Here is a 12,548-nt window from a genome sequence, read left to right as displayed (position 1 = left end):
CGTGTGGTACACACGCATCCAAACACGGTAGCTGTGTCATGTGGTACACACGTGTCCAAACACGGTCGCTGTGTTGTGTGGTGCACACGCGTCCAAAACAGGTGCCGATATGCCTGGACTCCCTTTTGGCTCAGGGACATTCTGGGTGTGCAACCTACTGGGTGTCATTCCCTTACCTGTGAACTTGTTTTTTACAGTGTGTTGGGGTTATGTGATAACTGTCATTATTATTACTTTAAACTAAAATTTTCCCTCAACACTTTTCTCTTTGCCTTAAATCTTAAAGTAAGATTATATTCTTACATTTTTTTTATCTTATTAATTAGCAGCCACATGAAGACTTCGATTGGCTGCTTGTGGTCACATGGCTATTTTGCCTGCATCTTTCTTCCTAGACATGTACCCTTTTTCACTGTGGCTACTGTAGCTGTTGTTGCTGTCTTTCCCTTCTCCCCCTTTTGTTTTTTCTTCTTCCTTCTCTTCTGTCTGTCCATGTTTCTCCTTCATTCTTTCCATTGACTCCACAGACACATCCTCTCATAGATGATGGGTAAGACATGTTCCCATGTCTTGCAGGGAACCTACAGCTCAGACAGCACAGGATGGGCATTGAGAAGACCCGGTAGTCCCAGCTCCTGCAGGGAACCCACGACTCAGAGGCACAGCCTAGTGTGGTCATGTTGTGTGAGGAGCGGTGGGCTACTTTCCCCGGCATCCGGCCGCCCGCACGGCTAGCTTTACGCAAAATAATTACAAGGAAACTGTATTCTTTTAAACACTGCCTGGCCCATTAGTTTCAGCCTCTTAACCCATTTCTAATAATCTATGTAGCACCACGAGGTGCGCTTACCCGGAAAGATCTTAACCTGCGTCTGTCTGGAGTGGGAGAATCATGGCGACTTCCTGACTTAGCTTCTTTCTCCCAGCATTCTGTTCTGTTTACTCCACCCACCTAAGGGTTGGCCTATCAAATGGGCCTAGGCAGTTTCTTTATTAATTAACCAACGAAAGCAACAGATTAGAAAGAAATGACTCCCACATCATGGTCAGGTGCATGAGGTCACCAAGGGTGCACAGGAGGGGCTTTGAGAAGACCCCCTGGATGACTTCCGGAACCAGTGATTCTTGTGCTGTGACCAGGCTGAGTCAGGGGAGCATGGTTTCAGACCAGCGCCTGAGTCATCACTGTCTGTTGGTCCCTCAGTGATTGAGAGCTCCGTAGAGCTATCAGCTTGGTCAGATTTCTTTCCAGAGCTTTCTGAGGTCTGGATCGGAGCTTCCCAGTGACTCTGTGAGCCACACTGTTAACTTCAGGGCTGCAGTCCTAGTTGGACTCACCTTTCAGACAGTAAGTCCCTGATGAGATTTCTGTTATTCTGATTATCTATTGCTCTTTATAAACCACCTTGAAACTCTGGCTGACAGTGTATCTATTCACTGCTCATAATTCTGTCATGCAGGTGTTTAGGCAAAGTAGACGGTTATCTGCCCATGGTGTCTGGAGCCTTGGCTGGAGTGGTTCCATTGGCTGGATATATGGCTTGGCTTGGCTAGGGCCCCGACTGAGCCCTTAACCCTTCTCCATGTGGTGCCCGCTGTGTCTCAGATGTCCCAGGTGGTTCCCTTGCTTTCATGGCTGCGTCTGAGCTGAGATGGCACTACCAGGCGAGGGCTGGCAGACACTGTTTTGTCCCTGTGGTAGTTTACAAGGTTAGCATGGATGTGAGCAGGGTGGCCTAGTCCCTGAGGAGTTGAGCCTGTCACATGCATGAGGTTTCTCTCAGCAAGGTTTTGAGAGTCTAGTGTAGAGGTTCTGAGGCTTCCTGAGATTTGACCTTGCAAGTCTTGACACACCCCTTCTACTGCACTTCCTTGTGTGCAGTGCCAGCCACGGGCTTTGGGAGGGGCTTCACAGGGCCCCAGGAACCAGAGGTTGGTTCATTGGCTGTCGTGGACCAGCCCTGCAGGCCTGCCTGCAAAGCTCTGGGGAATTGGCATGCTGTCCTGTTGTCTTTTGTGTACTCTGGCACTTCTTCCTCAAAATGCTAGAAAAGTGGGAATGTAAGTCCCAGAGAGTCACTGAGAGCAGAGCTCAGATGGGATGTGTTGCTACCAGGGCCGTCTCTAACTTTTGCAGTGGAAGTCATTGTTATAGATGTGATTTTAAGGTATTATTTCAGGCTCAGAGTGAGGCAACTTATGGTGTAGGCTTGTGTTTTAGGGTTTCTAAGTTCAGGTTCCGAAGATCTGTAGCACTCTGGTGCGTATGTTGGTTCTTACTGAAATTATGTGGTGGAATCACAATAGTGCTGATTTCCTGTGGATTTCTATTAGTGATGTGTTGGAATGGTAAACTCAAGCAGTGACATCACAGGTGAGACACTGGTACTGGGAAGAGCTCAGCATCCTAGGGGTAGGCTCAGCATCCTAGCGGGCGAGCTCTGCATCCTAGTGAACTTTGCATCCTAGTGGACGAGCTCTGCATCCTAGTGAACTTTGCATCCTAGTGGGCGAGCTCTGCATCCTAGCGGGCGAGCTCTGCATCCTAGCGGGCGAGCTCTGCATCCTAGCGGGCGAGCTCTGCATCCTAGCCGGTGAGCTCTGCATCCTAGCGGGTGAGCTCTGCATCCCAGCGGGTGAGCTCTGCATCCCAGCGGGTGAGCTCTGCATCCTTGCAGGTGCTCTGCTTTGTAAAGCTGCACTGTCACTGGGCTTTAGAACTTAGTTGTTAGAGCATGCCGTTTGTGGGTGAAGCCTGCCAGCACATATAAACTCATGCTTTCTCTGGAACCATTGTCTTTATGGACTTTCTCTCATATTTTCATACAAGCACTCCTGTTGGAGAAACATCTCATCTGTGTCTTTGTACACATGTGGAGTTATTAGTGATAGATCTGCTGTATTGGAAAGTGTGTGTTTAAAGTTGGTAGGTCATTCCTCAGTAGGTCTATTTTCTTGTTTTACTCTTACAGTATATGCAAGCCTTGTTTGTTTGTATTTTCTGTATTATTAATGTTTTGGGTTTCTGCTAGCCTGCTTTAGCTGTTTTAAGTTTTCTTGTTTTTAAAAATATGTGTTCCTAAGGGGAAATGATGGTTGTAGTTAAATATATAAGGGTAGTGTAAAATTTATTAGAAAAGGAGGTCAAGTATAAATACCATGTGTAGACATAGTGTGTATCTAAGCACACGAAAGTGTGTGCACCAGCAGTGTTAAGCAGGGTGTTTGAGGAAGCGCAACTTTGAGCAAAATGCAAGGAGCAAGGGCCAAGTTGCCTACATTGTGGGTTCTGTGTCACTGTCATGGTGACTCTGGAGCCCTAGAGAATGAATGGACCTCTTATTGGTAATTGTGAACTTTTTTGGACAGTCTGTAAGTTTCCTTCAGATTCTCCAATGCAGCTTGTTATTCACAAAAGGTTAAGAAGCACTGGCCTGGGCTGCAGAGATGGCTCAGTGGTTCAGAGTGCTCGTGGTTCTTCTGGAAGATGGGAGTTCAGTTCCCAGCACCACATTAAACAAGCTGTCTTTAACCCCAGTTCTGGAGATGTGATACCCTCTTCTGGACTCTTCAAGCACCTGCACACATGCGGCATACACATGTATAACATATAAATAGAAGAATAATAAATCTTTTTAAAAGTGAAGTACCGACCTAGAGTTTGTCACACACCTGAGAAATTTCTCTTCTCAGAATGGCTCGTCCCATGTATAAAGGTGTTGGGTAGGCGGCTAACTCGTACCCATTGCTGTAGCTATACAGTCTCTCTTCATGTTGACCTGGGACAGACCACTCCTAACTCCAGCCATGTATGGGAGTTTTTCAAAACACTGACTTAGAAAGCTCACAGTGAGGGTGTTGTGTGATTCCAACTGTGGGGACATGCTGCCTGTGACACTGTGGTTGCTGCCTCATCTGTAAATTCCTATTTAATTTACTTAAACTATGAAATGAATCTTCTTTCTTCTGTTGGTTGTAAAGGAAACAAATTTAAGGATAAAGTGGTTTGACTGTCTTTTTCTTAAGAAGTAACATACACTTGGCTGATCATTGTTCAAACCTTATCAAAATCTTAACTGTTAAAAGTACAGTCAACATTGCCATTATCCAAAGTATGATTACTTATTTATTTATGTACTTTTTGGAGGCAGAGTCTTACCATACAGCCCTGGCTGAATTGAAACTCACTAAATAGACCAAGCTGGCCTTGAACTCACAGAACTCTGCCTGCCTCTGCCTCCTGAGTACTGGAACTAAAGGTGTGCATCAGCCTCATAGCTCTTAAATATCCCTGTTCAGAGGCTCTGTCTATGCTGGAGTTTTGTTGATTTCAGAAGATTTAGTATCAACAGAAAACTGAGTAAACAACCCTGTGTGTTAGCAGCGAGCCCTGGGTGGTTCTAAAGGCTCCCTGGGTTGTCAATGGGGAGTACAAACATGCAGCTTCTAGGGTGGCTTCTGTGTCTAGAGCCTGGGTGTTCCCACATCTCTTTGAGCTGCTGGATTCCCTGTGATGTGGGGGGCCTGTCTGACCATCGGCTTTTAGAGAGTATGTCTGTTTACACCATCAACAATAAATACATCATTTGAAGAGCAGAGTGTGCAGACTGATGAGCTAACCCCTGTCTTGGCTAAGTTTGCTTTCTGTTTGAATTTCACTGTAATATGTGAGTTTCTAACACACACACACACACACACACACACACACACACACACACATACACACATTTAAAAATCAACTTGTCTTTTCCTTTGGGGAAGAACCAGTTGTCTGTCCCATCTTGCCCCATTACCTATTTTTTTTCTGTCACGTCACACACTGTAGATCCGAGTGTTAAGCCACTGCTCTCTGTAAATGCACATTCCACACAGTTGTTACAACACATACCGCATATTGAGTTCTGAGCTCAGCTAGATTGTGTGTGTACCGTAGGACCTACAAACACTAGCTTTTCAGGTCTGCTAAAATGAGATTATGTCTACACTGTAGAGTAGGATCATGTCACCCCTAGCCCTGCCATAGGCCTAATTGCTGCAGTAAGTAACCACATAAAGTAGGTTCGTCTCCTGTCCTCATGGTTTGCCTTTTGGTAGATACATTAGAGATCAGGACATAATGTTTGCATTGTGGAACATGAGCAAATAAAAGTACACCTTTTCACCGTTGTGTTACTTCTCAAATTATAAATAACACACATTCTGTGACTATTACCAGTAATGCATGCCACATTAGTTTTATAAAGTGTGTGTGCATGGATGTGCATATGTGTGCACACTTTTTAAATGAAGAACCTGGAGAAAACAACCAGGAGGCAAGATGATTTAGACACCGGTCTTGTGTTTGAATGAAGGTTGGGAAGTGTGACCGGGTGGGGCAGAAACCTCTGTCAACAGCTGGTGGCTGCAGAGAAGAAGGTTGAGAAGACATTTATTTGGGTGGATTGCATAACAAATTGTAATGCAGGTAGCGTAAATAACTTTATAAATAACATTTCCATCAGTCTTAAGATGGCACTAATTTAAAAAGTAGTGGGGACTGGAGAGACGGCTCAGCACTCTGGAGCACTGGCCGCTCTCTCCGTTCCCAGCCAAGCTGTGGTGGCTCATAGTCATCTGTAGTCCATTTCTGGGGAATCCAAAGCTTTCTGGCCTTCGTGGACACAGGGCACACATGTGGTGCACAGGTAGACTGCAGGCTATCAGCCATGCATGTAACAAATAAATCAATAAATAGAATAATTTTATGCTGGAACGTAGTAGACCTCTGTAGACAGACTGTTAGCAAGGCCTCAACCTTATCACCCTTGAAGACAGGCCTGAGCTGCATGGGACCCACATGGGGGAAGGAGAGAACCTCTCCCGTGGTTTCCCTCTGATGTCACTATGCACACTGCGGCACATGTGTGTTCTCCAGCACATATGCATGTGCTCTCACACACAGAACAAATAAATGATATAAAAAATCACTTTTGATGGATTATAGCATCAGTATTAGGTAAATAAGCTATAAATATACTGGAAATTTGTTTAGTCCTTATTTTAAAATAATTTAATTTAGAAAGCAAATTGATCTTGTTCAAATTTTCCTTGTTGCATTGATTTTTTTTATATGCATCACTCTGTAACTCATGTAATTGTACCTGTTCCATCACACCTAAAGACATAACTGTGAGCATATGCTTGCCTTAACAGTGTGCTCTTCTGACAGACTTCTTACCTATTTGGAGAGCTCTTATACTTTGCGTACTTATAGATTATTAAGAAAAACATGATTTCTTACTCTTCTTACATGTGTAAAGAAACCTATAAATGGAGTATATTGGTGACTGTGTGCCTGAACCTTGCATGGCGCCACTGACTGGGTGCCATTCTGATCCCAGAGATGCTCAGGAAGGGAGTCTGCATCCTAGATGGGAATGGGTGTGGGGTTCAGATGGTGGTGCAGCCTAGGAAGAAGCTGCTGGGGTTGGACAAGCCAGGACAGACCAGGAGAGTCAGTTTCAAGAGCAGAGCTTTGGAAACATCAGCATTCATCTAGTTAGGTGAGAGCTTTCAGAGGAGTGGGCCCGAAGGCCGCTGTGTTCAGAACGCTCTAGGATGAGGGGCTGAGGCATGGCTGGCTAGTGGTGGTAAAATAAGCAAAAAGGCAGATGTGTGTGTTTCCTCTGAAGTTAATATCAAATCAGTAGAGCCTTTGCATTGGTTTGGAGGAATTATGTGAGGCTTCCTTTCTTTTTTACTGATTTGGAATGACTTCCTATGCTAATATGGCAGAGCAAGTGAATCATGATCGGTGTGTCTTCAGTTCTGTTCACATTCAGGGCATTCGTTGTGACAGAGAAGGAAGCCAGAGATGAGGTCAGCGCTCAAGTTTTGTTTATTGGTTGTCTTTCTGCTCTTTATGAAACTAATCTTGAGGTGCTTTAAGCATTCCTGGTTTCTTTGCATATATCTGGGTGTGCATGAGTGCTTGCTCGTGTGTGAGCACATTTATGTGTTCAGGTGTGTGTCAGTGCGTGCAGAGGGCAGAGGGCAGCACTGGGGTCTCTAGTTTTTTTACTGTGGCAGGGTCTCGTGCCGAACCTGGAGCTCCCATGCTCAGCACATTAACTAACTGGCCAGCAGGATGCAGGTCCTCCTGCCACCATCTGGCATCACTGGGCTCATAGTTGACCATCATGCCCACTTGACTGTGGGCATTAGGGATCCAGTCTGCTTGAGTGGCAAGGACTTTACCCACTGAGCGTCTTCTTAGCCCAGTGCCTCACGTCTGATGTCATGTCACCTCATTCTGCCAGAAAGAAGAGAGACCCAGGAGATTTTTAACAATTTGCTTCTAAATGGGCAAATTTTGTTAAGACAAAGGCAGGCATCGGCTGTTCTCTGGATCTCAGTCTATGACACTTCCCATGCCATTTCTCCTTCTTAAAGTTGGAGGTGCTTACATCAAATTGAGGGGTTCAGTACATTTTGTAATGTCGAATTTGACTGTTTGGTGGTTGTGAGTCTAAAAGAATACAAGTATATAGTAAGGAAAATGAGTATAATCACTAAAAAATGACCACGTGTTTTGTTTTCATGACTTTGGAGTTTCAGCTTCTGAACCTGTTTTGCTCACAGGGATAGCCTGCTTGGACATGCAGGTGAGGATCAGTCTGGTTTAAAACAGCGACTAGCTTCATGTTTTAGAGCTTCATACTGTTGAATTTTGTTCTTTTCTTTAGAAAAAATGAACACACCAACTCAGTCTCCTCATAAAGATGCAGGGAAAGGAGTGGAGACTGTGGAAGAGTACAGCTACAAGCAGGAAAAGAAGATCCGAGCGACTCTGAGGACCACAGAGCGAGACCATAAGAAGAACGCACAGTGCTCCTTCATGCTGGACTCAGTAGCTGGGTCTTTGCCAAAAAAATCGATTCCAGATGTGGATCTCAATAAGCCTTACCTCAGCCTCGGCTGCAGCAATGCCAAGCTGCCGGTCTCTATGCCCATGCCTATAGCCAGAACTGCACGGCAGACGTCCCGGAGTGACTGCCCGGCAGACCGCCTCAAGTTTTTTGAAACACTGCGCCTTTTGCTAAAGCTTACCTCAGTCTCAAAAAAGAAGGACAGGGAGCAGAGGGGACAGGAAAACACTGCTGCTTTCTGGTTCAACCGATCAAATGAACTGATATGGTTAGAGCTCCAGGCCTGGCACGCAGGTCGCAGCATCAATGACCAGGACCTCTTTTTATACACGGCTCGCCAAGCCATCCCAGATATTATCAATGAAATCCTCACGTTCAAAGTTAACTATGGGAGCATTGCCTTCTCTAGAAATGGAGCTGGTTTCAATGGCACGTCACTAGAAGGGCAGTGCAGAACCCCTCACACGGCAAACAGTCTGGGCTGTTCAACATACCACGAGCACCTCCAGCGCCAGAGGGTCTCATTCGAGCAGGTGAAGCGGATAATGGAGCTGCTAGAGTACATTGAAGCACTTTATCCATCCTTGCAGGCTCTGCAGAAGGACTATGAACGCTATGCGGCGAAAGACTTTGAGGACAGGGTGCAGGCGCTCTGTCTGTGGCTGAACATCACGAAAGACTTAAATCAGAAGCTGAGGATTATGGGGACTGTTCTGGGAATCAAGAACTTATCAGACATTGGCTGGCCAGTGTTTGAAATCCCTTCCCCTCGGCCATCCAAAGGCCACGAGCTGGACGACGAGGGTGAGGACACAGAGGGAGAGCTGAAAGAGCTGGAGAGTGGGACAGAGGAGAGCGACGAAGACCGGGCTCCCAACCCGCGGGCTCCAGAGTTCAGGCCGTCCACAGACAATTTTCTGGACGCCCACTCACAGGACTCCACCTCCAGGAGGCTTGAGAGACTCGAGTCTGAGGAGGATCCTGTCGGCTGGGGAGCAGCAGACTGTGGTTCTGAGGCCAGCGTCAGCAGGCATTCTTTGACGTCTATTTATAGACCGTTTGTGGACAAAGCGCTGAAGCAGATGGGGCTAAGAAAGTTGATTTTACGACTTCACAAGCTCATGCATGGCTCCCTACAGAGGGCTCGAGTAGCTCTGCTAAGGAGTGACCATCCAGTGGAGGTAGGTTTCGGTGGCTGTGATGCCGAGATACCGCAGCTTTTTAACCCCACTTCCTGTGCAGTGTTGATCATGTGGACTTTCATAGTCTTAGCATGGCAAAGTGTAAATGGCAGGTATAGGTTGCATATATAATTATTACCATAAAGTACTACGATAAGAGGATCTGTTAAAAGCTCACCCAAGTTTAATGAACAGAGTGAAGGTGATTATGCGGATGGAAGACACAACCATGTACATAGCATCTGGAGAGCGAGGAGTGAGGTGTAAAATGAGGAGGTGGTCCTGGGCGACCACAAGCTGCAACTAAGTCAGTAATAAAGTCAACATCATACACAGGCATTTCAAAATGTCATGGCCTCTAGAGCCACTGATCAGCCCTTCATTCTCTCGCTCGTACACTTGTCCTGGTCCTGCGGGGCCTTGTACACGGCAGGCAGGCGCTCCACCACCGAGCTGAATCTCTAGCTCTTTGGATTCTTTGAAAAAGTTCGTTCTGGGTTGGGATATAGCTGAGTGCTAAGCCCTAGGTTTAGTCTTGGTCTCTAGCATGGCAAAACAACAAAAACAAAACACCAGAGAACTCCAAACCAGAAATGGAAATAGCTTACCACCCTCCTGCATAGCAAAGCCCAGTTTTGGTTACTGGATTTTCAAATGGTGCAAGGTTAGAAAGCAATGTAAGACTGTCCAGAAGGGGAGAGTCTCGACTATCTGTCAAGACTCGCGCTTCCAGTGCAGGCAGAGGGATTGGCGCTAAGTGCATATTTCATCATGTCCGCCAGAGGAATAGATTATAATTTGAGTTTAAAAGCTTGACATTTTAGAAATTCCTTACTGTTCAGGGTGGTAAAATTAGGAAGGGGTGTATTGTGGGGCACTGATTCAGAGAGTCCAAGATTCGATTTATTGTATAAGCCTGCTTGATTTAGTCAGAAACGACAGAAGGCATTTCCATAAGGCAGAGGACACCTGAAGAGAACCCAGGGTCTGCAAGCTCCGTGCCTGCATTCTCAGGGCAGCAAATGGAGGGTTCTCCCTTTTCACACTGGAGACGTTATAACAAGATTTCATCGTGTAGATTCCACAAAGCAAAGCTGTGGCTGTAAAATCAGGATTTTTTTCCAATCTCACATGGTGAGTTCTGTACTTTAGGAATTTATCAAGACACATGTGACAAGGCAGGGTTTTTTTTTTTTTATTACAAAGTGTTATTTTTGAGGATACGATTGTCAAAGACTGTAATGAGAGCTGCCTTCAGACAGCTGAAGTAGGAAGCTCCCGCTGTGGCCGCTGGGGTCGTGCAGTGTCAGGTAGGCAGTCACAGGTGCAGCTGGAGTCCTGCAGCGAGGCCAACCACACTGATGTCACCGTTAACTTGGTGTGAAAGTAAGAATTTTTATTCATCCCCACTTCAGGGACACAGTGCCTGTAAGTGGAGGTGTGCGTGCATGTGTGTGCCGTGTACGTGGACGAAGTGTGTGCCGTGCATACATGTGCTTATATGTGTATGCACATTCTCATCCTGAATTTATCTTGTCTTAGTCATGTTGCTAAGTAGTTCAGGGAAAGAGCCCCGGTTGTTTTCAAGGCTTGAGGACAATTTCATTAAAGTTTCAAAGAAAAACCCCAGGGTAGTCCAGCTGTAAGTCATAGCAGCTGCCTGGAGGAGGAAGATGGAGCAGAGGAAAGGGGGACACACCTACCCCCCCCCCCCAGTCAAGATGGCAGCTGCCTGGAGGAGGATGGAGCAGAGGGAAGGGGAGCACACACCCCCAGAGTCAAGATGGCTTGGGGGGAGAGGAGCTCCAGAGAAAGAGGGAAGCAGGCTGAGAGAGAGCAAGAGGAGCGCTCTGCTGAGCAACCAGAAGGGGCGACCTGTGGGGCTGCCTGCCGCAGCTGTGTAAGTGAGCAGCTGCCCAGGAGCCAGGCCCTGTCTCCAGACTGCCTCTCCTCACCACCGGCTCTTCTCTCTGGGAAATGCACGTGACCATGTCTTCCTGTCTACCCACAGAAAAGTTGAGGCCTCAGAGCATGTTTGTGCTTGTGGGAAAATCTGTATGCGTCAAATACAGACTCCTTTATTTTTAGGATTATTGTTACATTTTTTCCCTATCAAAGCTAAGTATAAATCAGTGCGGACTTCTCTTATTTCTAAAATGTTATTTTCCCTTTAATCTCTTCCAAATAATGGTACATTGGAGGCATTCGAGGCTCAGGGGGAAATGCTCTTGTGGTGGTGAGGGCTGAGCCCTAGTACTTGCAATGGTATGCGAGCCCGTGCGTCCTGCTGCAGTGTTGGCAGCCTCTGGATTGGCTCATGCCGCAGACAGGGCAGAGCATGCCTGTAATTGCATTCTGTCTTTGTGGTTCCTGGGTGATATCATTGAAGGACTTTATAGAAAAGAAATAACGTTTATTTGTGATATTTGGTTTTTCTTATGTATGCTTTATATCTTTATTCTTTATGATTAAATTACTCGTAACCAGTGTTTGTAAATAACATTTAATAACCCTTTTGAAGCATACTTTACAAAATGCTTCTCTTCTAAGGCTTCATTGCATTTATTGTTTAAAAGAATTGCAGACTGGAAATGTTCTGAGTCTGCTTGTATTTACTCTAGTAACTTGGACAGCATCCTTGTTAATGACCTGTGTGAACTCTGTTATTGTTGCTCACTGCGGCTGCAGACTGACCTCCCAGCACACACCCTGACCCCACAGGCGCGCTCCAGTTAGTGGATGGGACTCCTGCCAGAGTTCACATGTAAGGCGCTGTTTGCCATCTGAAAGGGTGTTCTGTGAGACTCTCCGGTCCTCACGTGAAATGAATGCACTTAAACCCGAATGATCTGCTCATAATGCCCCAGAACCCCACAATGCCCGCGGGGGGGGGGGGTGTAGTGTGAGAGGGAGGAAATGGAGGAGGCTCTAGTCTTCCCTGCCCGCTGCACACCTAGAGCTACCCCGAGGTCTTTGTTGTCTCTTCATTTATCTTCTGGGTCTCTTGCTCCTTTGCCGCTGAGCCTGCTTGACTCTTCAGGGCCCTCTGCTTCCTCTCTCCTCACTGGGATCTAACTTTGCAAACAGCAGACCAGGGCCCCTGAGTGTGAGCGCAGTGCTCCAGTGTCCAGTGCCTGCCTTTCTGGAGACTGCCTTTGAGGACCGTGCCTGCGGCCTGGCTGCTGTGCTGTCTCTGCTGTCTGGGCAATGTCTTTCATGTGCACACGGGTCTGTAGTTACTTGTCCATCTACCTGTAGCAGGGACGATGCTTTTGCTGTGGTACTAGCGTACCTCCAACTCTTTGCCCTATATTTAGACTTTTGTTTTTTCCTGGTGAGAACCTGTCTTGTGTGCCTGCACTCCTTTACCCCGTGAGGACTAAATACGGAGCCACCATGCGGCGTTCAAGTGTTTCTCTTTGCCATTGTCCTTTCACAGTGAGGGCACTTTCCTAACGCT

At 46.5% G+C, this 12,548-nt stretch overlaps 1 protein-coding gene across 2 annotated transcripts in view; it reads left to right on the top strand.

The window, feature by feature from the left end:
* The window catches only part of Map3k4 (mitogen-activated protein kinase kinase kinase 4), a 93,722-nt gene that overhangs the window by 36,460 nt on the left and 44,714 nt on the right, over window positions 1-12,548 (top strand). For both annotated transcript variants that reach the window (XM_005363376.3, XM_026787338.1), the window contains exon 3: window positions 7,725-9,088. In XM_005363376.3, the coding sequence (XP_005363433.1) occupies window positions 7,725-9,088 (1,364 nt within the window). The remainder of the gene's footprint in view (window positions 1-7,724; window positions 9,089-12,548) is intronic.

This window comes from Microtus ochrogaster, linkage group LG9 (assembly GCF_000317375.1).
Source record: "Microtus ochrogaster isolate Prairie Vole_2 linkage group LG9, MicOch1.0, whole genome shotgun sequence".
NCBI lineage: Eukaryota > Metazoa > Chordata > Mammalia > Rodentia > Cricetidae > Microtus > Microtus ochrogaster.
This window is presented reverse-complemented; position numbering and strand designations above follow the sequence as displayed.